The sequence below is a fragment of the Triticum urartu genome, chromosome 7A, assembly GCF_056163025.1.
Source record: "Triticum urartu cultivar PI428250 chromosome 7A, HENAU_Tu73, whole genome shotgun sequence".
NCBI classification, from domain to species: domain Eukaryota; kingdom Viridiplantae; phylum Streptophyta; class Magnoliopsida; order Poales; family Poaceae; genus Triticum; species Triticum urartu.
Window position 1 is genome coordinate 571,609,961 of NC_141879.1, and position 24,995 is coordinate 571,634,955.

General features: G+C 48.0%; 1 protein-coding gene across 1 annotated transcript; it reads right to left on the minus strand.

The window, feature by feature from the left end:
- Window positions 1-21,337: 21,337 nt before the first annotated feature.
- On the minus strand, window positions 21,338-23,674 carry LOC125524825 (beta-glucosidase 38-like). The gene is made up of 9 exons (XM_087534583.1): window positions 23,482-23,674; window positions 23,328-23,386; window positions 23,159-23,234; window positions 22,937-23,008; window positions 22,736-22,823; window positions 22,280-22,639; window positions 21,979-22,190; window positions 21,854-21,885; window positions 21,338-21,742 (listed from the first exon to the last, which is right to left on the minus strand). The coding sequence occupies exons 1-9, from the start codon at window positions 23,672-23,674 to the stop codon at window positions 21,362-21,364; spliced, it is 1,473 nt and encodes a 490-aa protein (XP_087390709.1). The 3' UTR covers window positions 21,338-21,361.
- Between the last annotated feature and the right edge of the window lie 1,321 nt (window positions 23,675-24,995).

The window sequence follows — 24,995 nt, forward strand, 5'->3', positions numbered from 1 at the left end:
AAAATGTGGAATAGTTTCACAACTCATGCCGCCTGGAACACCTCAGCGTAATGGTGTGTCCGAACATCGTAATCGCACTCTATTAGATATGGTGCGATCTATGATGTCTCTTACCGATTTACCGCTATCATTTTGGGGCTATGCTTTAGAGACTGCCGCACTCACTTTAAATAGGGCTCCGTCGAAATCCGTTGAGACGACACCATATGAATTATGGTTTGGGAAGAAACCTAAGCTGTCGTTTCTAAAAGTTTGGGGATGCGATGCTTATGTCAAGAAACTTCAACCTGAAAAGCTCGAACCCAAGTCGGAAAAATGCGTCTTCATAGGATACCCTAAAGAAACCATTGGATATACCTTCTACCTCAGATCCGAAGGCAAGATCTTCGTTGCCAAGAATGGATCCTTTCTAGAGAAGGAGTTTCTCTCGAAAGAAGTAAGTGGGAGGAAAGTAGAGCTTGATGAAGTACTGCCTCTTAAAGTAGAGAGTAGCGCAGCTCAGGAAAATGTTCTTGTGGTGCCTGCACCGATTAGAGAGGAAGTTAATGATGATGATCAAGATACTTCGGATCAAGCTCCTACTGAACTTCGTAGGTCCACAAGGACACGTTCCGCACCAGAGTGGTACGACAACCCTGTCTTGGAAATCATGTTGTTAGACAACGGTGAACCTTCGAACTATGAAGAAGCGATGGCGGGCCCAGATTCCGACAAATGGCTGGAAGCCATGAAATCCGAGATAGGATCCATGTATGAAAACAAAGTATGGACTTTGACTGACTTGCCCGTTGATCGGCGAGCCATAGAAAATAAATGGATCTTTAAGAAGAAGACAGACGCGGATGGTAATGTGACCATCTATAAAGCTCGGCTTGTCGGTAAGGGTTATCGACAAGTTCAAGGGGTTGACTATGATGAGACTTTCTCACCCGTAGCGAAGCTGAAGTCCGTCCGAATCATGTTAGCAATTGCCGCATTCTATGATTATGAGATATGGCAAATGGACGTCAAAATGGCATTCCTTAATGGTTTCCTTAAGGAAGAATTGTATATGATGCAGCCGGAAGGTTTTGTCGATCCTAAGAATGCTGACAAGGTGTGCAAGCTCCAACGCTCGATTTATGGGCTGGTGCAAGCATCTCGGAGTTGGAACATTCGCTTTGATGAGATGATCAAAGCGTTTGGGTTTATGCAGACTTATGGAGAAGCCTGCGTTTACAAGAAAGTGAGTGGGAGCTTTGTAGCATTTCTCATATTATATGTAGATGACATACTTTTGATGGGAAATGATATAGAACTTTTGGACAGCATTAAGGCCTACTTGAGTAAGAGTTTTTCAATGAAGGACCTTGGAGAAGCTGCTTATATATTAGGCATCAAGATCTATAGAGATAGATCAAGACGCCTCATAGGTCTTTCACAAAGCACATACCTTGATAAGATATTGAAGAAGTTCAATATGGACCAGTCTAAGAAGGGGTTCTTGCCTGTGTTGCACGGTGTGAAATTGAGCTCGGCTCAATGTCCGACCATGGCAGAAGATATAGAAGAGATGAGTGTCATCCCCTATGCCTCAGCCATAGGGTCTATTATGTATGCCATGCTGTGTACCATACCTGATGTAAACCTTGCCGTAAGTTTGGTAGGAAGGTACCAAAGGAATCCCGGCAAGGAACACTGGACAGCGGTCAAGAATATCCTGAAGTACCTGAAAAGGACTAAGGACATGTTTCTCGTTTATGGAGGTGACAAAGAGCTCGTCGTAAAGGGTTACGTCGACGCTAGCTTCAACACAGATCTGGATGACTCTAAGTCACAAACCGAATACGTGTATATGTTGAATGGGGGAGCAGTAAGCTGGTGCAGCTGCAAGCAGAGCGTCGTGGCGGGATCTACATGTGAAGCGGAGTACATGGCAGCCTCGGAGGCAGCGCATGAAGCAATTTGGGTGAAGGAGTTCATCACCGACCTATGAGTCATACCCAAAGCGTCGGGGCCGATCAAACTCTTCTGTGACAACACTGGAGCTATTGCACTTGCCAAGGAGCCCGGGTTTCACAAGAAGACCAGGCACATCAAGCGTCACTTCAACTCCATTCGTGAAAATGTTCAAGATGGAGACATAGATATTTGTAAAGTACATATGGATATGAATGTCGCAGATCAGTTGACTAAACCTCTCCCTAGAGCAAAACATGATCAACACCAGAATTCCATGGGTGTTCGATTCATCACAATGTAACTAGATGATTGACTCTAGTGCAAGTGGGAGACTATTGGAAATATGCCCTAGAGGCAATAATAAAATGATTATTATATTTCCTTGTTCATGATAATTGTCTTTTATTCATGCTATAATTGTATTATCCGGAAATCGTAATACATGTGTGAATACATAGACCACAATGTGTCCCTAGTGAGCCTCTAGTTGACTAGCTCGTTGATCAACAGATAGTCATGGTTTCCTGGCTATGGACATGGGGATGTCATTGATAACGGGATCACATCATTAGGAGAATGATGTGATGGACAAGACCCAATCCTAAGCTTAGCTCAAAGATCATGTAGTTCGTTTGCTGTAGCTTTTCTGAATGTCAAGTATCATTTCCTTAGACCATGAGATTGTGCAACTCCCGGATACCGTAGGAGTGCTTTGGGTGTGCCAAACGTCACAACGTAACTGGGTGACTATAAAGGTACATTACAGGTGTTTCCGAAAGTGTCTGTTGGGTTGGCACGAATCGAGACTGGGATTTGTCACTCCGTATGACGGAGAGGTATCTCTGGGCCCACTCGGTAATGCATCATCATAATGAGCTCAAAGTGATCAAGTGGTTGATCATCGGATCATGCATTACGGTACGAGTAAAGTGACTTGCCGGTAACGAGACTGAACAAGGTATTGGGATACCGACGAACGAGTCTCGGGCAAGTAACGTACCGATTGACAAAGGGAATTGTATACGGGGTTGCTTGAATCCTCTACATCGTGGTTCATCCGATGAGATCATCGAGGAGCATGTGGGAGCCAACATGGGTATCCAGATCCCGCTGTTGGTTATTGGCCGGAGAGCCGTCTCGGTCATGTCTACGTGTCTCCCGAACCCGTAGGGTCTACACACTTAAGGTTCGGTGACGCTAGGGTTGTAGAGATATGAGTATGCAGTAATCCGAAAGTTGTTCGGAGTCCCGGATGAGATCCTGGACGTCACGAGGAGTTCTAGAATGATCCGGAGGTCAAGAATTATATATAGGAAGTGTAGTTTCGGCCATCGGGAAAGATTCGGGGTCACCGGTATTGTACCGGGACCACCGGATGGGTCCTGGGGGTCCACCGGGTGGGGCCACCCATCCCGGAGGGCCCCATGGACTGAAGTGGGGAGGGGAACCAGCCCATAGTGGGCTGGTGCGCCCCCCTTTGGGCCCCCTGCGCCTAGGGTTGGAAACCCTAGGGTGGGGGCGCCTCCACTTGCCTTGGGGGGCACTCCACCCCCCTTGGCCGCCGCCCCCCTTGGGAGATCCAATCTCCAGGGCCGGCGCCCCCCAGGGGGCCTATATAAAGGGGGGAGGGAGGGCAGCCGCACCTAAAGTCTTGGCGCCTCCCTCTCCCCTGCTACACCTCTCCCTCTCGCAGAAACTCGGCGAAGCCCTGCTGCGATCATTGCTGCATCCACCACCACGCCGTCGTGCTGCTGGATCTTCATCAACCTCTCCTTCCCCCTTGCTGGATCAAGAAGGAGGAGACGTCATCCGCTCCGTACGTGTGTTGAACGCGGAGGTGCCGTCCGTTCGGCACTTAGTCATCGGTGATTTGGATCACGGCGAGTACGACTCCATCATCCCCGTTGATGGTGTCCTGGACTAGGGGGTACTCACCACGTCGTCTCCCGATCTATTAGATTGGGCCAAGGCCCCCATGGCCGTATACTCATGGGCCAGTTCGGACAGCTGCCGCATACAAGGAAGATTCCACAAGACTTGACGATCAAGACAAGGACTCCACCCCACCGGCGTATTCGGCTAGGACTCTTGTTAACCTAGGCCTCTGGTGCATTATATAAACCAGGGCCAGGCTAGTCGATACAATATACAACATACACAACAACAATCATACCATAGGCTAGCTTCTAGGGTTTAGCCTCTCCAATCTCGTGGTAGATCTACTCTTGTACTACCCATATCATCAATATTAATCAAGCAGGACGTAGGGTTTTACCTCCATTAAGAGGGCCCGAACCTGGGTAAAACATCGTGTCCCTTGCCTCCTGTTACCATCTGGCCTAGACGCATAGTTCGGGACCCCCTACCCGAGATCCGCCGGTTTTGACACCGACATTGGTGCTTTCATTGAGGGTTCCGCTGTGTGATCGACAAAAGGATCGATGGCTTGCCTGCAGATCAACTGCGACTTCGGCGTCTTCGTCACCAGTTCGACTAGTCACCTTGGTTCGACCAAGAATTGTGCCCGTGTTCAGATCACCATGTTTGGACGAGGGCCTTCATCAAACATCAACTCTGATCTCTATCAAGATCACGGAGGATTATCTATGGAGCTCGGGGGCTCAACGTCAACATTACCCTCAAGCGACCGTGCTGTTTTTTTGGACAGGAACTCGTATCTGCCGCCACCACCTCCTCGAGTATCGCTTTGACGACCGCTTTGGCGGAATTGGGTCTATAACAACCCTGGAAAATTTCGTCGAGTTCCGATGGAGGAATCTCTGGCAATCCACGATATACCGGAGCCCTGTCAAATTTGGATGGGAATTTGGATGAGTTTAGGGCGTGGTGTCCAGCTTCTAGCTCGGACGTCCTTTGGAAGATCCAACCGTTGATCAGCTGCGGAATTCCTATATTTACCACCCCTCCGAATTTCAGCTCGATCCGACCGTCCAAACTCCGGGAACCTTCCGATTAGTGCATCACTTTTCGGATCTGTTTTCTGCGCGAAAACGAATCCGACCCGAGTTCGTCCTTTTTATGAACGGGATTTCGGACATCCTTTTTGAAGGAAGTTTTGTATGGGGTATTGTGTTTTGTTCCCGAACACATCCCACTAACTTTAAAATCGTTTGAACATGATCTTCAATATCATGCTGGTGTCAAACCAGTCCGGCAATATTGCTCCACGGCTGCCGACCTGCGCTAGACACGTCGTCACTTTATTGAGCCGAGCTCAACTTCTTCGGATCATCATCTCGGCAAGCCGAACAAGAGCCCGGCATCGCGAAGGATAAATCATCACCAACATCGCCGCCCCACGGATTACACGGAGCGGGCATACCGGCATCGCCGCACGGTCGCTTCATCAAGCCGGCATCGACCACGTCACGACCTGCATTGACAGGGCCGCACTATTGCTTCTTCAAGGTGGTGTCCATCACGCCGACCTACTTCGACTCATCGGCTGACGTCGAGGCTTCAACATCTCGGCTGAACCGGGGGCTTCATCATCTCTTCATCAACCTACTCCGGTAACGGGTGTGCGGATCGAGTCCCAATTTTGGGAATCACCTTCCTTCGGATTGCTACAACAAATAAACCAGGTGCTATTAATCCCTAATATTGTTTGCTTGTTTGGGTTCATTTTTCCCAAGGAATTATTACTCTGGTTTGTCCATCATATGTACACAGGTCTATCAAATGGTGGCTGCATTAACGACTGTCGCATGGTGATCCGATCAGTCTCCGTATATAGTCCGGCGAATGCCGCATCCGGAACTCGGACCAACCTGTGAATTCAGGCTTTGCCACGCCCTTACCGCATCACGTCGACGCCCTGCATCGACATTGACTTCGGCGCCAGACCATATTTCTTTTATTACTCACTTTGCATAAATTATTGATTATGTAACGATTTTTTTAATTATCATTATTACTATTATCTCCGGTTTGCACTATTTTTTGTGCACAGGAAAATGATCCGGGGACTTCGGCGTCACTCTGCCGGTCTGCATTGATCGTGCTATGTCACCACTTCGGCGTGTCAAGCTCTCCGCTCCGCCACCTCGGGACCGGCTTGAGGGATGGAACCTTGCCCCGCATCAAGCTCGGACCGCGTCATCAATACCGAACACATTAACCAGCTAAGTCGCTTTCATGCTCAAAGCTTTAATTTCTAACTTGCGTTCGGTTCGACCAAGCATTATACTTTTTTGGAAAAAAGTTGCTTGTAAAAAATTTCCTTGTCCAAACTTTGTTTGTGACGCATAAATTCAAATACCCCGTTTACTTGAGGGCTTCCTTTATGAAGCTTTTCCTATTGCATATGATTATACTTGTACGGCTTCGTTCCTTGTTCGTGTATTACGCCACAATATGCACCATATTGACTTAAGCGATTTGCAAGCTGGTTTGCCTCGCTCCTGTGTTTACCCCTACGTTCCCGATTGTTCGGCTAGGGAGTAAAGGGAGCACCTCTGCGATTGTCACGATCGGGTCAACCGAGCCAGACCTCAGACTGGGTGAAGCCGAAAGCTAGCGCTCTTATAGTTTTCAATGATGGTCGGCACACAACGGAACTCATGAGTACAAAAAAATCTATTGCATAAGTCTCATAATAACAATGAGCACCGAAGAAAGGTATCGGTGGGGGTACTATTTTCTTCGAAGATGCTTCTTACACTTCACGGTAATATAGCATAAGTTCCCTGAGCGCGCTTTGTCTGTTACAGCCTTATGGCCTGATTGCCTGGTTATTGGAAACACCATCGATATTCTCGACCAATGGAGTACATAACACTTTTCAGTCCTTGACCGAAGAGGGAGAAGCTGACGGTCGGTTAAGACGCGTTTAAAGTTCGGTTGAACATAGATATGATATAAGTACTTCGGTACATGCAATCATTCTTCTACCCAAGTCACTTGGGGGCTCTTAAGTTTATTTGAGCCATTTTATAATAAGTGTTCTTCTTCTTAGTCGTTGCAAAGTTTTATTATTATTTATCACTCCTTTTTCGACGCGAGTGTGCGGTCACTAGCCGGGGAGCCTAATTTCTCTCTCAAAGCTGCTAGAGTTTAGTTTGCTAAACTGGCCTAATGAGAAGTACTCCGCCCTCGGGATAGGAGGTTGAAGCCGTAGGCTGACCCGCTCGAAGTCTTGAGATAGGATGTATCATGTTAAAGCACGACAGAAGCACTTCTTTTTTCTAAGACCAATTTTCGGATTGGCACCGAACACTTGATCTTGTTCGGACGTCATGTTTTTACTGACATTTCTTGGTTTTCCAAGCTTTTTGGCACTTTTAAACTATCTGTGCTTTTCCAGCATTAGTCTCGCAGTGCAACGCCGGACACCTTTAGGGATTCGGCAATAACATTCTCAGATATTTCTATATATGCATTGGTTTCGAATTGTGTCTTCGGTCAATAGTTGGGTTGCCCGGCTCCTGCACTTGCTTCCTACGTTCCGTTTTGTTCGGCTAGGCGTGCAAAGGGAGAACCACTTCGATTGTGCTTCCAGCTCACATGGTTAAGCACCTCAGTGGAGAAAGCTGAAAACTGACTTTCACAATAAGCGTAAACTGGTCAGCGATCCGATGACTATGTTAAATGATGGGCCGTTCATAACATTGGCCGAAGTGTTTACGGCTTGACCCCGACTGTCGCCAAACACTACCAGGGGCTATTAACTGCCCTCCGAAACTAAATCCTCGATATTTTGCTCTTACATTAGAGCTGAGGTTTAATGATCATGCTTAGCATGACAACCCAAAGAAAGGAACCGATAGCGGGACTATTTTCTTTGGAAGACATTTCTTCTGTTAAACAGTAATATAACTCTCTACGTACCTTTGTTTATAAAACCGTATGGCCAGATTGCCTTGTTTGTTGTAAATCTTTGCCCTCATAAAGGTTTTATAAAGTAGGACAAACACTCCTCGGCTACTGGCCGAGGAGGTGGAAGCCGATGGTCGGTTAACAAAGTTTTGTACAATGGGATCTGAGCATTAACGACGTAAAGCACTTGGATACATAGAGTCATTACACATAATTTGTGATTTTACTATGGATATTGATCCTTAATTCGGCCACCCGTGCCCGCATTAAGGCTCGGGGGCTACTGGGCTTCGGGCTTATTATTTAAAAATATTAAAGGGGCACATCGATCCCCTGATCTGGTGTTGCCACCCGACCAGTGTCTCGGGGGCTACTGCATTGCTTGTCCAATGCAGAAAATTTTATGTGCAATATAGTTTCTGAGGAGATTTTGATCCTCAGGTTGGTCGGCCGCACCCAACCTGAGTCACGAGGACTGAGCATGCCGCTTTTAGTGTCCCGAAGTATTCTGCCGAGCTTGGACTTGATCCTGCAAATCAACCTGAGTCTCAGCGGCTACTAGGATCAGCAGTCTTACGTCATCCTTCAGGTGCATCTCGGGTTTTAGACCGATACACACCTTGAGGGCTACTGGCTATATATCTCGGCAGAGAATAAATTGCACCAACAAAAAATATTCAAAAAAATCGGCCCACATTCGGGGTGGTGCACCACCTCGGAAGCAGTCCGGCATAAAGCTCGGGCGCTAGTGGCTGGCTCCGTAGAGGGCATTTCCGGCGTTAAGCTCGGCTAAACTCCTTAAAACTTTTTTGAACCAAGGTGATATGACACCTCGGATATAGTCTGGCATTGGAGCTCGGATACATAGTCCGGCGTTGGAGCTCGGATACATTCCGGGGTTAGAGCTGGGAAGCGGTCCGGCATTGGTGCTCGGCTGCAAAAGATACCTCGAATACAGTCCAGCGTTAGAGCTCGGACGCAAGAGGACACTGCCTCCCGGGAACAACTTCAAACCCGAGGTGTGGCATAAAAATAATAAGGCATTGATAAAGGCCGGAAACTTAAAGGGGCTCCTCGGATACCCGGCATATAAACTCGTCGAATGCATTTCGGCGATCCTCAAGATTGAAGATGAGAAGATTTGTTGAACCAGTTTTCAAGACCGACGACCAAAGATGAAGAACAGTTCGGAAGAATCGAGGAGCGTCCCTAACTTGAAGACCGGTTCAGGGGGCTACTGACAGTGTCCTGGACTAGGGGGTACTCACCACGTCGTCTCCCGATCTATTAGATTGGGCCGAGGCCCCCATGGCTGTATACTCATGGGCCAGTTCGGACAGCTGCCGCATACAAGGAAGATTCCACAAGACTTGGCGATCAAGACAAGGACTCCACCCCACCGGCGTATTTGGCTAGGACTCTTGTTAACCTAGGCCTCTGGTGCATTATATAAACCAGGGCCAGGCTAGTCGATACAATATACAACATACACAACAACAATCATACCATAGGCTAGCTTCTAGGGTTTAGCCTCTCCGATCTCGTGGTAGATCTACTCTTGTACTACCCATGTCATCAATATTAATCAAGCAGGACGTAGGGTTTTACCTCCATCAAGAGGGCCCGAACCTGGGTAAAACATCGTGTCCCTTGCCTCCTGTTACCATCCGGCCTAGACGCATAGTTCGGGACCCCCTACCCGAGATCCGCCGGTTTTGACACCGACATTGGTGCTTTCATTGAGGGTTCCGCTGTGTGATCGACAAAAGGATCGATGGCTCGCCTGCAGATCAACTGCGACTTCGGCGTCTTCGTCACCAGTTCGACTGGTCACCTTGGTTCTACCAAGAATTGCGCCCCGTGTTCGGATCACCATGTTCGGACGAGGGCCTTCATCAAACATCAACTCCGATCTCTATCAAGATCACGGAGGAATTATCTATGGAGCTCGGGGGCTCAACGTCAACATTGCCCTCAAGCGACCGTGCTGTTTTTTTGGATAGCGAACTCGTATCTGCCGCCACCACCTCCTTGAGTATCGCTTTGACGATCGCTTTGGCGGAATTGTGCGAAATTGGGTCTATAACAACCCTGGAAAATTTCGTCGAGTTCCGATGGAGGAATCTCTGGCAATCCACGATATACCGGAGCCCTATCAAATCTGGATGGGAATTTGGATGAGTTTAGGGCGTGGTGTCCAGCTTCTAGCTCGGACGTCCTTTGGAAGATCCAACCGTTGATCAGCTGCGGATCATATGAGCGCTTTCCTTTATATAAGAGTTTGTCCAGGCTTGTCCTTTGCTACAAAAAGGATTGGGCCATCTTGCTGCACCTTATTTACATTTACTATTTGTTACCCGTTACAAATTACCTTATCACAAAACTATCTGTTACCGATAATTTCAATGCTTGCAGAGAATACCTTGTTGAAAACCGCTTATCATTTCCTTCTGCTCCTCGTTGGGTTTGACACTCTTACTTATAGAAAAGGCTACGATAGATCCCCTACACTTGTGGGTCATCAGTAAGCCTTGCAAGTAATGTGACTAATGAGTTAGTTGCGGGATGATACATTACGGAACAAGTAAAGAGGCTTGCCGGTAACAAGATTGAACTAGGTATGAGGACACCGACGGTCGAATCTCGAGGAAGTAACATACAGTTGACAAATGGAATAACATATGATGTTATGAAGTTTGACCGATAAAGATCTTCGTAGAATATGTAGGAGCCAATATGAGCATCCAGGTGTTGGGGAATGTAGCAGAAATTCAAAATTTTCCTACGTGTCACCAAGATCTATCTATGGAGAAACCAGCAACGAGGGGAAGGAGAGTGCATCTACATACCCTTGTAGATCGCTAAGCGGAAGCGTTCAAGAGAACGGGGTTGAAGGAGTCGTACTCATCGTGATCCAAATCACCGGTGATCCTAGTGCCGAACGGACGGCACCTCCGCGTTCAACACACGTACAGCCCGGTGACGTCTCCCATGCCTTGATCCAGCAAGGAGAGAGGGAGAGGTTGAGGAAGACTCCATCCAGCAGCAGCACAACGGCGTGGTGGTGGTGGAGGAGCATGGTGATCCAGCAGGGCTTGGCCAAGCACCGCGAGATATGAGGAGAAAGAGAGGTAGGGCTGCGCCAACAAGAGAAGAAACTTCACGTTTCTGTGGGCTGCTCCTTTGCCTCCACTATATATAGGGGGAGAGGGGGGGCTGCGCCCCCACCTAGGGTTCCACCCTAGGGGCGGCGGCCAGCCCAGATCCCATCTGGTGTGGCGGCCAAGGGGAGGGGGAGAGGGAGGCGCACCAGGCATGGGCCCTAAGGCCCATCTGCCCTTAGGGTTTGCCCCCTCCTCCCCTTAGGCGCCTTGGGCCCTTGTGGGGGGGCGCACCAGCCCACCTGGGGCTGGTACCCTCCCACACTTGGCCCATGCAGCCCTCCGGAGCCGGTGGCCCCACTTGGTGGACCCCCGGGACCCTCCTGGTGGTCCCGGTACGTTACCGATAAAACCCGAAACTTTTCCGGTGACCAAAACAGGACTTCCCATATATAAATCTTTACCTCCGGACCATTCTGGAACTCCTCGTGATGTCCGGGATCTCATACGGGACTCCGAACAACATTCGGTAACCACATACAAACTTCCTTTATAACCCTAGCGTCATCGAACCTTAAGTGTGTAGACCCTACGGGTTCGGGAACCATGCAGACATGACCGAGACGTCCTCCGGTCAATAACCAACAGCGGGATCTGGATACCCATGTTGGTTCCCACATGTTCCACGATGATCTCATCGGATGAACCACGATGTCGAGGATTCGATCAATCCCGTATACAATTCCCTTTGTCTAGCGGTATTGTACTTGCCCGAGATTCGATCGTCGGTATCCCGATACCTTGTTCAATCTCGTTACCGGCAAGTCTTTTTACTCGTTCCGTAACACATCATCCCATGATCAACTCCTTGATCACTTTGTGCACATTATGATGATGTCCTACCGAGTGGGCCCAGAGATACCTCTCCGTCACACGGAGTGACAAATCCCAGTCTCGATTCGTGCCAACCCAACACACACTTTCGGAGATACCCGTAGTGCACCTTTATAGCCACCCAGTTACGTTGTGACGTTTGGCACACCCAAAGTATTCCTACGGTATCCGGGAGTTGCACAATCTCATGGTCTAAGGAAATGATACTTGACATTTGAAAAGCTTTAGCATGCGAACTACACGATCTTGTGCTATGCTTAGGATTGGGTCTTGTCCATCACATCATTCTTCTAATGATGTGATCCCGTTATCAATGACATCCAATGTCCATGGTCAGGAAACCGTAACCATCTATTGATCAACGAGCTAGTCAACTAGAGGCTTACTAGGGACATGGTGTTGTCTATGTATCCACACATGTATCCGAGTTTCCTATCAATAAAATTCTAGCATGGATAATAAACGATTATCATGAGCAAGGAAATATAATAATAACTAATTTATTATTGCCTCTAGGGCATATTTCCAACAGTCTCCCACTTGCACTAGAGTCAATAATCCAGTTCACATCGCTATGTGATTAACACTCAAGGTCACATCCCCATGTGACTAACACCCAAAGAGTTTACTAGAGTCAATAATCTAGTTCACATTACCATGTGATTAACACTCGATGAGTTCTGGGTTTGATCATGTTATGCTTGTGAGAGATGTTATAGTCAACGGGTCTGAATCTTTCAGATCCGTGTGTGCTTTACAAATCTCTATGTCATCTCCCAGATGCAGCTACCACGTTCTCTTTGGAGCTATTCCAAATAACTGTTCTAATATACGAATCCTGTTTACCACTCAGAATAATCTGGATTAGTGTCAAAGTTTGCATCGGTGTAACCCTTTACGACGAACTCTTTTACCACCTCCATAATCGAGAAAATTCCTTAGTCCACTAGTTAATAAGGATAACTTTGACCGCTGTCCTGTGATCCATTCTTGGATCACTCTTGTACCCCTTGACTGACTCATGGCAAGGCACACTTCAGGTGCGGTACACAGCATAGCATACTGTAGAGCCTACATCTAAAGCATAGGGGACGACCTTCGTCCTTTCTCTCTATTCTGCCGCGGTCAGGTTTCGAGTCTTACTCAATGTTCACACCTTATAACACAGCCAAGAACTCCTTCTTTGCCGATCCATTTTGAACTCCTTCAAAATCTTGTCACGGTATGTATTCATTTGAAAGTACTATTAAGCGTTTTGATCTATCCTTATAGATCTTAATGCTCAATACTCAAGTAGCCTAATCCAGGTTTTCCATTGAAAACACTTTTCAAATAACTTTGCATGCTTTCCAGAAATCATTTCCGATCAACAATATGTTAACAACATATACTCATCGGAAATTGTATAGTGCTCCCACTCACTTCTTTGGAAATACAAGTTTCTCATAAACTTTGTATACACCCAGAACTTTGATCATCTCATCAAAGCATACATTCCAACTCCGAGATGCTTACCCCAGTCCTTAGAAGGATTGCTGGAGCTTTGCATACTTGTTAGCATCTTTCAGGATTGACAAAACCTTCCGGTTGTATCACATACAACCTTTCCTCAAGAAAATCGTCGAGGAAACAATGGTTTTTGACATCCTATCTGCAAGATTTCATAAATAATGCAGTAATCGCTAATATAATTCCAACAGACTCTTAGCATCGCTACGAGTGAGAAAGTCTCATCCTAGTCAACTCCTTGAACTTGTCGGGAAACATCTTAATGACAAGTCGAGCTTTCTTAATGGTGACATTTACCATCATTGTCCGTCTTCCTTTTAAAATCCATCTGTACTCAACAGCCTTACGACCATCGAGCCGTTCTGCCAAAGTCTACACTTTGTTTTCATACATGGATCCTCTCTCGGATTTTATGTCCTCGAGCCATTTATCGGAATCCGGGCCCACCATCGCTTCTCCATAGCTCGTAGGTTCATTGTTGTCTAGCAACATGACTTCCAAGACAGGATTACGTACCACTCTGAAGTAGTACGCATCCTTGTCGTCCTATGAGGTTTGGTAGTGACTTGATCTGAAGTTTCATGATCACTATCATAAGCTTCCACTTCAATTGGTGTAGGTGCCACAGGAACAACTCCCTATGCCCTGCCACACACTAGTTGAAGAGACGGTTCAATAACCTCATCAAGTCTCCACCATCCTCCCACTCAATTCTTTCGAGAGAAACTTTTCCTCGAGAAAGGACCCGATTCTAGAAACAATCCCTTATTGCTTTCGAATCTGAGACAGGAGGTATACCCAACTGTTTTGGGTGTCCTATGAAGATGCATTTATCCGCTTTGGGTTCGAGCTTATCAGCCTGAAACTTTTTCACATAAGCGTCACAGCCCCAAACTTTTAAGAAATGACAGCTTAGGTTTCTCTAAACCATAGTTCATACGGTGTCATCTCATCGGAATTACGTGGTGCCCTATTTAAAGTGAATGTGGTTGTCTCTAATGCCTAACCCATAAACTATCATGGTAATTCGATAAGAGACATCATGGTATGCATCATATCCAATAGGGTGCAGTTATGATGTTCGGACACACCATCACACTATGGTGTTCCAGGCTGTATTAGTTGTGAAACAATTTCCACAATGTCTTAATTCTGTGCCAAACTCGTAATTCAGATATTCATCTCTATGATCATATCATAGATATTTTATCCTCTTGTCACGACAATCTTTCAACTTCTCCCTGAAATTACTTGAACCTTTCAATAATTCAAACTCGTGATTCATCAAGTAAATGTACTCAACATCTACTCAAATCATCTGTGAAGTAAGAACATAACGATATCCACTACACACCTCAGCACTCATTGGACTGCACACATCAAAATGTATTTCTTCCAACAAGTTGCTTTCTAGTTCCATTTTACTGAAAACGAGGCTTTCAGTCATCTTGCCCATGTGGTATGATTTGCATGTCTCAAGTGATTCAAAATCAAGTGAGTCCAAACGGTCCATTTGCATGGAGTTTCTTCATGCATATACACCAATAGACATGGTTCGCATGTCTCAATTTTTTTTTCAAAAACGAGTGAGCCCAAAGATCCATCAACATGGAGCTTCTTCATGCGTTTTATACCGATATGACTTACGTGGCAGTGCCACAAGTAGGTGGTACTATCATTACTATCTTATATCTTTTGGCATGAACATGTGTATCACTACAATCGAGATTCAAAAAAAACATTCATTTTAGGTGCAAGACCATTGAAGATATTATTCAAATAAACAGAGTAACCATTATTCTCCTTAAATGAATAACCGTATTGCAATAGACATAATCCAATCATGTCTATGCTCAATGCAAACACCAATCTCGATGGTAGAGGGAGCGTGCGATGTTTGATCAACCTTGGAAATACTTCCAACACATATCGTCATCTCACCTTTTAGCTAGTCTCCGTTTATTCCGTAGCCTTTTGTTTCGAGTTACTAACACTTAGCAACCGAACCGGTATCTAATACCCTGGTGCTACTAGGAGTACTAGTAAAGTACACATTATAATGCATATCCAATATACTTCTGTCGACCTTGCCAGCCTTCTCATCTACCAAGTATCTAGGGTGGTTCTGCTTCAGTGACTGTTCCCCTTATTACAGAAGCACTTAGTCTCGGGCGTGGGTTCAACTTTGGGTTTCTTCACTAGAACAGCAGCTGATTTGCCGTTTCATGAAGTATCCCTTCTTGCCCTTGCCCTTCTTGAAACTAGTGGTTTCACCAACCATCAACAATTGATGCTCCTTCTTGATTTCTACTTTTATGGTGTCAAACATCACGAATATCTCAAGGATCATCATATATGTCCCTGATATATTATAGTTCATCACGAAGCTCTAGCAGCTTGGTGGTAATGACTTCGGAGAACCATCACTATTTCATCTGAAAGATCAACTCCCACTCGATTCAAGCGATTGTTGTACTCAGACAATCTGAGCACAAGCTCAACAATTGAGCTTTTCTCCCTTAGTTTGCAGGCTAAGAAAATCGTCGGAGGTCTTATACCTCTTGACGTGGGCATGAGCCTGAAATCCCAATTTCAGCCCTCGAAACATCTCATATGTTTCGCGACGTTTTAAAACGTCTTCGGTGCCTCAACTCTAAACCGTTTAACTGAACTATCACGTAGTTATCAAAATGTGTATGTCAGATGTTTGCAACATCCACAGACGATGTTCGAGGTTCAGCACACTGAGCGGTGCATTAAGGACATAAGCCTTCTACTGTCTACATAATTGCTACTATCAACTTTCAACTAATTTTTTTTTCTCTAGGAACATATCTAAACAGTAGAACTAAAGCGCGAGCTATGACATAATTTGCAAAATCCTTTTGACTATGTTCAGGATAAACAAGTTCATCTTATGAACTCCCACTCAGATAGACATCCCTCTAGTCATCTAAGTGATTACATGATCCGAGTCAACTAAGCCGTGTCCGATCATCACGTGAGACGGACTAGTCATCATCGGTGAACATCTTCATGTTGATCGTATCTACCATACGACTCATGCTCGACCTTCCGGTCTCTTGTGTTCCGAGGCCATGTCTGTACATGCTAGGCTCGTCAACACCCATTGTATTCGAACGTAAGGATCTATCACACCCGATCATCACGTGGTGCTTCGAACGACGAACTTTCGCAACGGTGCACAGTTAGGGGGAACACTTTCTTGAAATTTTAATGAGGGATCATCTTATTTAGTACCATTGTTCTAAGCAAATACGATGCAAAAACATGATAAACATCACATGCAATCAAAAAGTGACATGATATGGCCAATATCATTTTGCTCCTTTTGATCTCCTTCTTCGGGGCTCCATGATCATCGTTGTCACCGGCATGACACCATGATCTCCATCATCATGATCTCCATCATCGTGTCTTCATGAAGTTGTCTCGCCAACTATTACTTCTACTACTACAGCTAACGGTTAGCAATAAAGTAAAGTAATTACATGACATTTATATTGACACGCAGGTCATAAATAAATTAAGACAACTCCTATGGCTCCTGCCGGTTGTCATACTCATCGACATGCAAGTCGTGATTCCTATTACAAGAACATGATCATCTCATACATCACATATATCATTCATCACATCCTTTGGCCATATCACATCACAAAACACTTGCTGCAAAAACAAGTTAGAAGTCCTCTAATTGTTGTTGCAAGTTTTTTTACGTGGCTGCTATGGGTTTCTAGCAAGAAGTTTCTTACCTACGCAAAAACCACAACGTGATATGCCAATTGCTATTTACCCTTCATAAGGACCCTTTTCATCGAATCCGATCCGACTAAAGTGAGAGAGACAGACACCCGCTAGCCACCTTATGCAACTAGTGCATGTCAGTCGGTGGAACCAGTCTCACGTAAGAGTACGTGTAAGGTCGGCCCGGGCCGCTTCATCCCACAATGCCGCCGAATCAAGATTGGACTAGTAACGGTAAGCATATTGAACAAAATCAACGCCCACAACTACTTTGTGTTCTACTCGTGCATAGAAACTACGCATAGACCTAGCTCATGATGCCACTGTTGGGGAACGTAGCAGAAATTCAAAATTTTCCTACGTGTCACCAAGATCTATCTATGGAGAAACCAGCAACGAGGGGAAGGAGAGTGCATCTACATACCCTTGTAGATCGCTAAGCGGAAGCGTTCAAGAGAACGGGGTTGAAGGAGTCGTACTCGTTGTGATCCAAATCACCGGAGATCCCAGTGCCGAACGGACGGCACCTCCGCGTTCAACACACGTACAGCCCGGTGACGTCTCCCATGCCTTGATCCAGCAAGGAGAGAGGGAGAGGTTGAGGAAGACTCCATCCAGCAGCAGCACAACGGCGTGGTGGTGGTGGAGGAGCATGGTGATCCAGCAGGGCTTCGCCAAGCACCGCGAGATATGAGGAGAAAGAGAGGTAGGGCTGCGCCAACAAGAGAAGAAACTTCACGTCTCTGTGGGCTGCTCCTTTGCCTCCACTATATATAGGGGGAGAGGGGCGGCGGCCAGCCCAGATCCCATCTGGTGGGGCGGCCAAGGGGAGGGGGAGAGGGAGGCGCACCAGGCATGGGCCCTAAGGCCCATCTGCCCTTAGGGTTTCCCCCCTCCTCCCCTTAGGCGCCTTGGGCCCTTGTGGGGGGGCGCACCAGCCCACCTGGGGCTGGTCCCCTCCCACACTTGGCCCATGCAGCCCTCCGGGGCCGGTTGGCTCCACTTGGTGGTCCCGGTACGTTACCGATAAAACCCGAAACTTTTCCGGTGACCAAAACAGGACTTCCCATATATAAATCTTTACCTCCGGACCATTCCGGAACTCCTTGTGACGTCCGGGATCTCATCCGGGACTCCGAACAACATTCGGTAACCACATACAAACTTCCTTTATAACCCTAGCGTCATCGAACCTTAAGTGTGTAGACCCTACGGGTTCGGGAACCATGCAGACATGACCGAGACGTCCTCCGGTCAATAACCAACAGCGGGATCTGGATACCCATGTTGGTTCCCACATGTTCCACGATGATCTCATCGGATGAACCACGATGTCGAGGATTCGATCAATCCCGTATACAATTCCCTTTGTCTAGCGGTATTGTACTTGCCCGAGATTCGATCGTTGGTATCCCGATACCTTGTTCAATCTCGTTACCGGCAAGTCTCTTTACTCGTTCCGTAACACATCATCCTGTGATCAACTCCTTGATCACACTGTGCACATTATGATGATGTCCTACCGAGTGGGCCCAGAGATACCTCTCCGTCACACGGAGTGACAAATCCCAGTCTCGATTCGTGCCAACCCAACAGACACTTTCAGAGATACCCGTAGTGCACCTTTATAGCCACCCAGTTACGTTGTGACGTTTGGCACACCCAAAGTATTCCTACGGTATCCGGGAGTTGCACAATCTCATGGTCTAAGGAAATGATACTTGACATTAGAAAAGCTTTAGCATGCGAACTACACGATCTTGTGCTATGCTTAGGATTGGGTGTTGTCCATCACATCATTCTTCTAATGATGTGATCCCATTATCAATGACATCCAATGTCCATGGTCAGGAAACCGTAACCATCTATTGATCAACGAGCTAGTCAACTAGAGGCTTACTAGGGACATGGTGTTGTCTATGTATCCACACATGTATCTGAGTTTCCTATCAATACAATTCTAGCATGGATAATAAACGATTATCATGAACAAGGAAATATAATAATAACTAATTTATTATTGCCTCTAGGGCATATTTCCAACACCAGGTTCCGCTATTGGTTATTGCCCGGAGATGTGTCTCGGTCATGTCTATGTAGTTCTCGAACCCGTAGGGTCCGCATGCTTAACGTTCAATGACAATTTGTATTATGAGTTATGTGATTTGGTGACCGAATGTTGTTTAGAGTCCCGGATGAGATCACGGACATGATGAGGAGTCTCGAAATGGTCGAGAGGTAAAGATTCATATATAGGACAATAGTATTCAGACACCGAAAGTGTTCTGAGGGTACCGGGAACGTATCGGGTCACCAGAAGGGGTTCCGGGCACCACCCCCCCCCCCCCCCGGGGAAAGATATGGGCCTTATTGGGCCTAGGGAGGGACAGACCAGCCCCTTGTGGGCTGGTGCGCCCCCATATAGGCTGATCTAAGTGGAGAAAGAAAAAGGGGAGGAGGAAAGGAAATAGACGGAATAGGATTCCCCCTTCCTTTCCCCTCTCCCCTCTTTCCTTCCCCCCTCCGAAGACAAGGAAAGGGGGTGGCCGAATTGGAGGAGGCCCCCAAGTAGGATTCCTCCTACTTCGGGCGCCCCGTGGCTGTCCCCCTCCCCCTCCCACCTATATATATATGTGGGGAGGGGGCGCCTAGAACACACAACAAACATTGTTAGCCGTGTGCGGCGCCCCCCTCCACAGTTTACGCCTCCGGTCATATTCACGTAGTGCTTAGGTGAAGCCCTGCGCGGATCACTTCACCATCACCGTCACCATGCCGTCGTGCTGACGAAACTCTCCCTCGATCCTCTGCTGGATCAAGAGTTCGAGGGACGTCATCGAGTTGAACGTGTGCTGAACTCGGTGGTGCCGTACGTTCGGTGCTTGATCGGTTGGATCGCGAAGATGTTTGACTACATCAACCACGTTAAGCTAATGCTTCCGCTTTCGGTCTACGAGGGTACGTGGACACACTCTCCCCCTCTCGTTGCTATGCATCTCCTAGATAGATCTTGCGTGATCGTAAGATTTTTTTTTGAAATATTGCGTTCCCCAACAAGTTCTGGGGCCGGGAAGTTGCACCATACGCGGACACGGCATGGAAGTCAAAGGCACCTCTACAATGTCGTTTCTTTGCCTGGCTTGCCGGTAGGAACATATGTTGGACATCCAATCGCCTTGCCCGACGAGGCCTACCACACAAGGCATCATGCCCTTTCCGCGACCAAGCCGATGAAACATTGAATCATATCATGCTGACATGCGTACATGCGAGAACGATGTGGCATGCAGTCCTAACGGCGATTGGGAAACCGGAGTGGACGCCAACGGTGGAACATCAACTAGTTCGGTGGTGCAACTCTCATCATGATTCTAATCTTCGTGACAAGGATGTGCGGACGATCCTCTTGTTGGTTATGTGGGAGCTTTGGAAGCATCGCAATGCAATTGTCTTTGACGGCGTAGCACCATCGGTGAAGCTTGTAATTGAGAGAGTTGAGAGTGAGGGTAGAGCGTGGAAGCTAGCAGGCCTGTTTAAAGGAGACACGTCGTCTTTCCTCGGGTCTCTGGCTAGGTGGGTGACGACTAGTAATTAGCGCTAGCAGTGTGGACTTAGTGTCTTCGTGTAACCGCATGCATGTAAGACATGGTGGATGGGGATCTTTACCCCCCCCCCCCTTCTCCCTCTTTAATGCATGATACGCATACTCGTGCGTATTCTAAAAAAATTAACCATTACGGTTGGGACTAAAGAAAACACTAGATTTATCCAAACGCATCAATTATCCGGATGCATCACAATACAAGTCCAGGATTCTCTTTGAAGTTTGGGCATTCTCCATATTTGCTTTCATAAGGATCAGTTAGTCATCTGCAAACATGAGATTAGAGATTGATGGGGCCTACCCGCACACCTTTACGCTCTGGATCACCATGATTGATTATAAACAGATTGTAAGTTTCTCCTAATATTTTGACCGTGCATCTTCGGTGTTTTGAATTCGTGTTTTCGTCTGCCCCCCTGTTGAAAAAATCTCGATCTATATCGCGCGGACGTGCAAAATTTACATGGCAGCAACACGATAAATTTAGAACCGGATATCAACCTTACTTATCCAGAGCCGAAACTACAGCTGAAGAACCCTCTTTGATCTGAACTATTACAAGACATCTTATTCATCCAACCAAAACTGAACTACAAGACATCTTATTCAACCATCTGGCACCACTTCTTTTTATAAAGAAGAAGAAAAAAACAATCTCTGCTACCTAGGAGGCTAGGACGAACGAACGAACGATCCGCCCCACTCTTCAGTACTCCTCGCTCTTGATCACCTTCCGGAACCAGCGCGTGGAGTCCTTGGGGTACCGGGTGAAGGTCTTGCGGTCGACGTAGACGAGGCCGAACTTGGAGGTGAAGCCCATCCGCCACTCGAAGTTGTCCAGCAGCGACCACGCGAAGTAGCCCGTCACCCTGGCGCCGTCGGCGATGGCGCGCTTCAGCTCGTGGAGGTACTGGTCGAAGTAGTCGATCCTGAAGGTGTCGTAGAGCGCGTGCGGCAGCGTGTCGCTGCCCGACTGGTCGATCCCGTTCTCGCCGATGAGGATCAAGGGGTCCCTGAACTTGTTCTTCACGTGCATCACCGCCTTGTAGAACCCCCAGGGCACCACGTACAGCCACTTCGAGAACGCCTGAATGCAATAATGCGTTCATGCATGAATCACGAATTCTTGCGTCATTTACAACTACAGCTCTGCCGTCCAACCCTTGTTTCTTTGGTGGTCAGATTTGAGGATCGTTACCTGTCTTCCGATCGGCACGCCGTTGCGCTCGACTGAAAGGACAGGCAGATGATCAGACGTGTTAAGACAGGCGGACGAGCGAGGAGCAATTCATGTGGGGTGGGGTTTCGGTTAACCGGACGTACAGAGAAGCTCGGCCTGCCAGTCCGTGGCGTAGCTCATGCGCGTCAGGTTCTCCTGGTGCCTGACGTAGTAGGTGGTGTAGTGGTTGATCCCGATGATGTCCGCCGAGCCCTGCAGCAGCTTGCTCTGCTCCGCCGTGAAGTTGGGCAGCCTCGTCCCCACCAGCTTCTGCATCGTCTCCGGGTAGTGGCCGAAGGTGATCGGGTGCATGTACCTGCCAAGTTCAACTCAGCTCAGCTCAGCTCAGTTTCAGTCAAGTCCGGTCGTCGCCGGCCGCCGTGAGATGCGTGCGTGGTTCCTCACCAGCCAAGGGTGAACTCCCTCGCCCTGTGCGCCGCGTACTCGTCCTCCTCGGTGTAGGTCAGCGGCTCGTACCACACGAAGTCCAGGAGGATGCCGATGGTGCCGTTCTGCCTGCGCTGGTACTTGTCGCGGTACACCTTGACGGCGGCGGCGTGCGCGAGGAGGAGGTGGTGGCCGGCGATGTAGGGCTCCGTGGCGGAGTTGCCGCCGAACCGGCAGCCGGTGCACCTGCCGGGCGCGAAGAAGCCGTCGCCGTAGCCGTGCCAGGCCATCATCCGCGGCTCGTTGATGGTGAACCAGTTCTTCACCCGGTCGCCGTACGTCTTGAAGCAGAAGTCGGCGAAAGCCGTGAAGTCGGGCCTGCGAGAAAATGCGCGTCGAGTCGTTGGAATCAAGCAGAGATCACACATACTAGTACATGTGTGCTTATGCTGCAGGGTTTTGCAGGACACTCACACGACCCTGGGGCTGAGCCAGCCGTTGTACTGGTTGTTGAGGACCTCCGGCAGGTCGTAGTGGTAGAGCACGACGTACGGAGTGATATCTGATCAATGGGGAAACGTCATGCAGAGAAGGAATCGTCAGTTGTTCAACAGAGAGATTCCAACGGAGTCGTGAGTAGTTCGAGAAACGCAGAGGTGGATGGGTGGATCGTACTGTTGGCAAGCATGTAGTCGATGAGCCTGTGGTAGTAGTCCACGCCGTCTTTGTTGATCCTCCCGATCCCATCTGCATTTTTTCGTCAAGAGTTTCAGAGGAAGAAGAAGAAGAAGAAGAAGAAGAAGAAGAAGAAGAAGAAGAAGAAGAAGAAGAAGAAGAAGAAGAAGAAGACGCATCACGGGACTGAAGGAAATGTGCGACCACGTAAGAGAGACGTACTGGGGAAGATACGCGACCAGGAGATGGAGAAGCGGTAGGCGTCGAAGCCCACCCTGACCATGTTGTCTACATCGTCCTGAAGGAAACCACCACCAAAAACCCAAACAGATCACGACCGGAAACCACTTGCAAGAACAATGAAAATCAGTGTTTTCTCCCCATCACTGACCATGTAGCGATGGTACTCGTCGACGGTCACGTTGGCGGTGGCGTTGTCGGGAGTGGCACCTACGGCGCAAGAACACACATTCAGTTCAGGAGTCGCCACACACACACGCATGCAAGGCTTGGTTCAGAGACGCCATGTCACCATGGATCCAGACCTGGATACTTGAGGAAGGTGTCCCAGATGCAGGGCCCGCGGCCGTACTTGAGGGAGTTGCCCTCCACCTGGTACGCCGACGAGGCGGTGCCGAAGACGAAGCCCTTGGGGAAGCTGTCCCGGGAGAGGTCGGTGTCCCGGCCGTTGGCCAGGAGCGCCAGGGAGAGCAGGACGACCGCGCGGAGGAGCTCCATAGTGGAGAGGGCAGTGGCGAGTGTGGTAGGTCGATGGTCTGATCGGGGAGGGAGGCCATATATGGAGAGTGGGGAGGAGAGATCGAGGGGGCAGCATGCAGGCAGCAGCGCCATTCTCTGGCACAAACGGTGGCACACCGTGGGACTGTTTCTCTCTTGTACGCGCGGGCAGCTCCCACGCATGCATCCTAGCCTTGCTCCTTTGACTTCTTCTACTCGATCGTCTGTATAAGTCTTTGTTTCATACACTCCACAATTTTGACGTGGGCGGAGCAGGTGAAAATGTGACCCTCATGCGTATAACATAACAAAACAGTTATAGGAAAAAAAAACCCTCAAAAAAAGTTATAGGAAAAAAATACTGGTAATTACGATTTAAGAGTAGTACATTTACAAACATTTCAAAATTCATGATTGAAACTGGTGTTTCTAACCCCAAATTGTGTACTATGGAAAATCAAAATTGAATGGCAAGGTCCATTAACCAAGTGTTTTCCTCTTACCACCACTCTGAGTCTACATACGAAATAGGTTTTGCTTCCCTCCGCACCCACTCGTTTATATATAAATGCACAGGCCGCACAACCGACCAAATCGATACAAAATGATGAGTAAACCCTCGTACAAGCATGTTGAAAAAAACAAAATGGCACTCGGTGAGTGGCACAAGTGCCACTAACCAAACACCAAAGATGAAAAACAGGAGGGGCCACCCCTAACAAACTACATCCACGACTACGGAAACAAGACCGGAGCCATGCCGTCATGAGAAACCGCCAGACACCGAGGAACCAAACACACGGAGCCATCTTCGCAAAGGGATGACACACCATTAACACAGTACCCTCGCCTCGGGCCATGGAGAGTAGCTCCTGCAATGAGGCATCAAGGACCTAGAACGGGGACAACATGGGCATGTCTATAATATAGGAGATCATCAGATCCAACCCTTGTTAGAGACGAAGACGCACTATGCCAGGGAAAAGGCAAACCCGGTGTCATAGGCCATCTGCAACCTAGAGGGGCCAGGGTCTGCGACGATGCCCTCAAGAGGGTGATGACACAGAGCACCATCGTCGTCAAGTATGAGAGACGGACTAGGATTTTCACCCCGGACCCATGGCATGGGGGGGGGGGGGGCTAGCAACACCCATAGGTGCCGCCATTGTCGACACAGGAGCGCAGAGCTTTCGCTCAGACCCACACAAGTGCCAGCCGTGGACTCAAGGTCGGCCTAACCCATGAGGGTTGGGGCACCATGCGATGACTCCAATTCCAGATCATGGGATCGCCATCGCCGAAGCCATGACGACACCATGGG

Excerpts from the sequence above, each read along its gene's own strand:
- LOC125524825 (XM_087534583.1), bottom strand. The coding sequence starts at position 23,674 with ATGGAGCTCCTCCGCGCGGTCGTCCTGCTCTCCCTGGCGCTCCTGGCC. Across the intron at positions 23,009-23,158 it reads CTGGTCGCGTATCTTCCCCA|ATGGGATCGGGAGGATCAAC; the intron begins GTACGTCTCTCT and ends GAAAAAATGCAG. Across the intron at positions 22,640-22,735 it reads TGGCTCAGCCCCAGGGTCGT|GCCCGACTTCACGGCTTTCG; the intron begins GTGAGTGTCCTG and ends ATTTTCTCGCAG.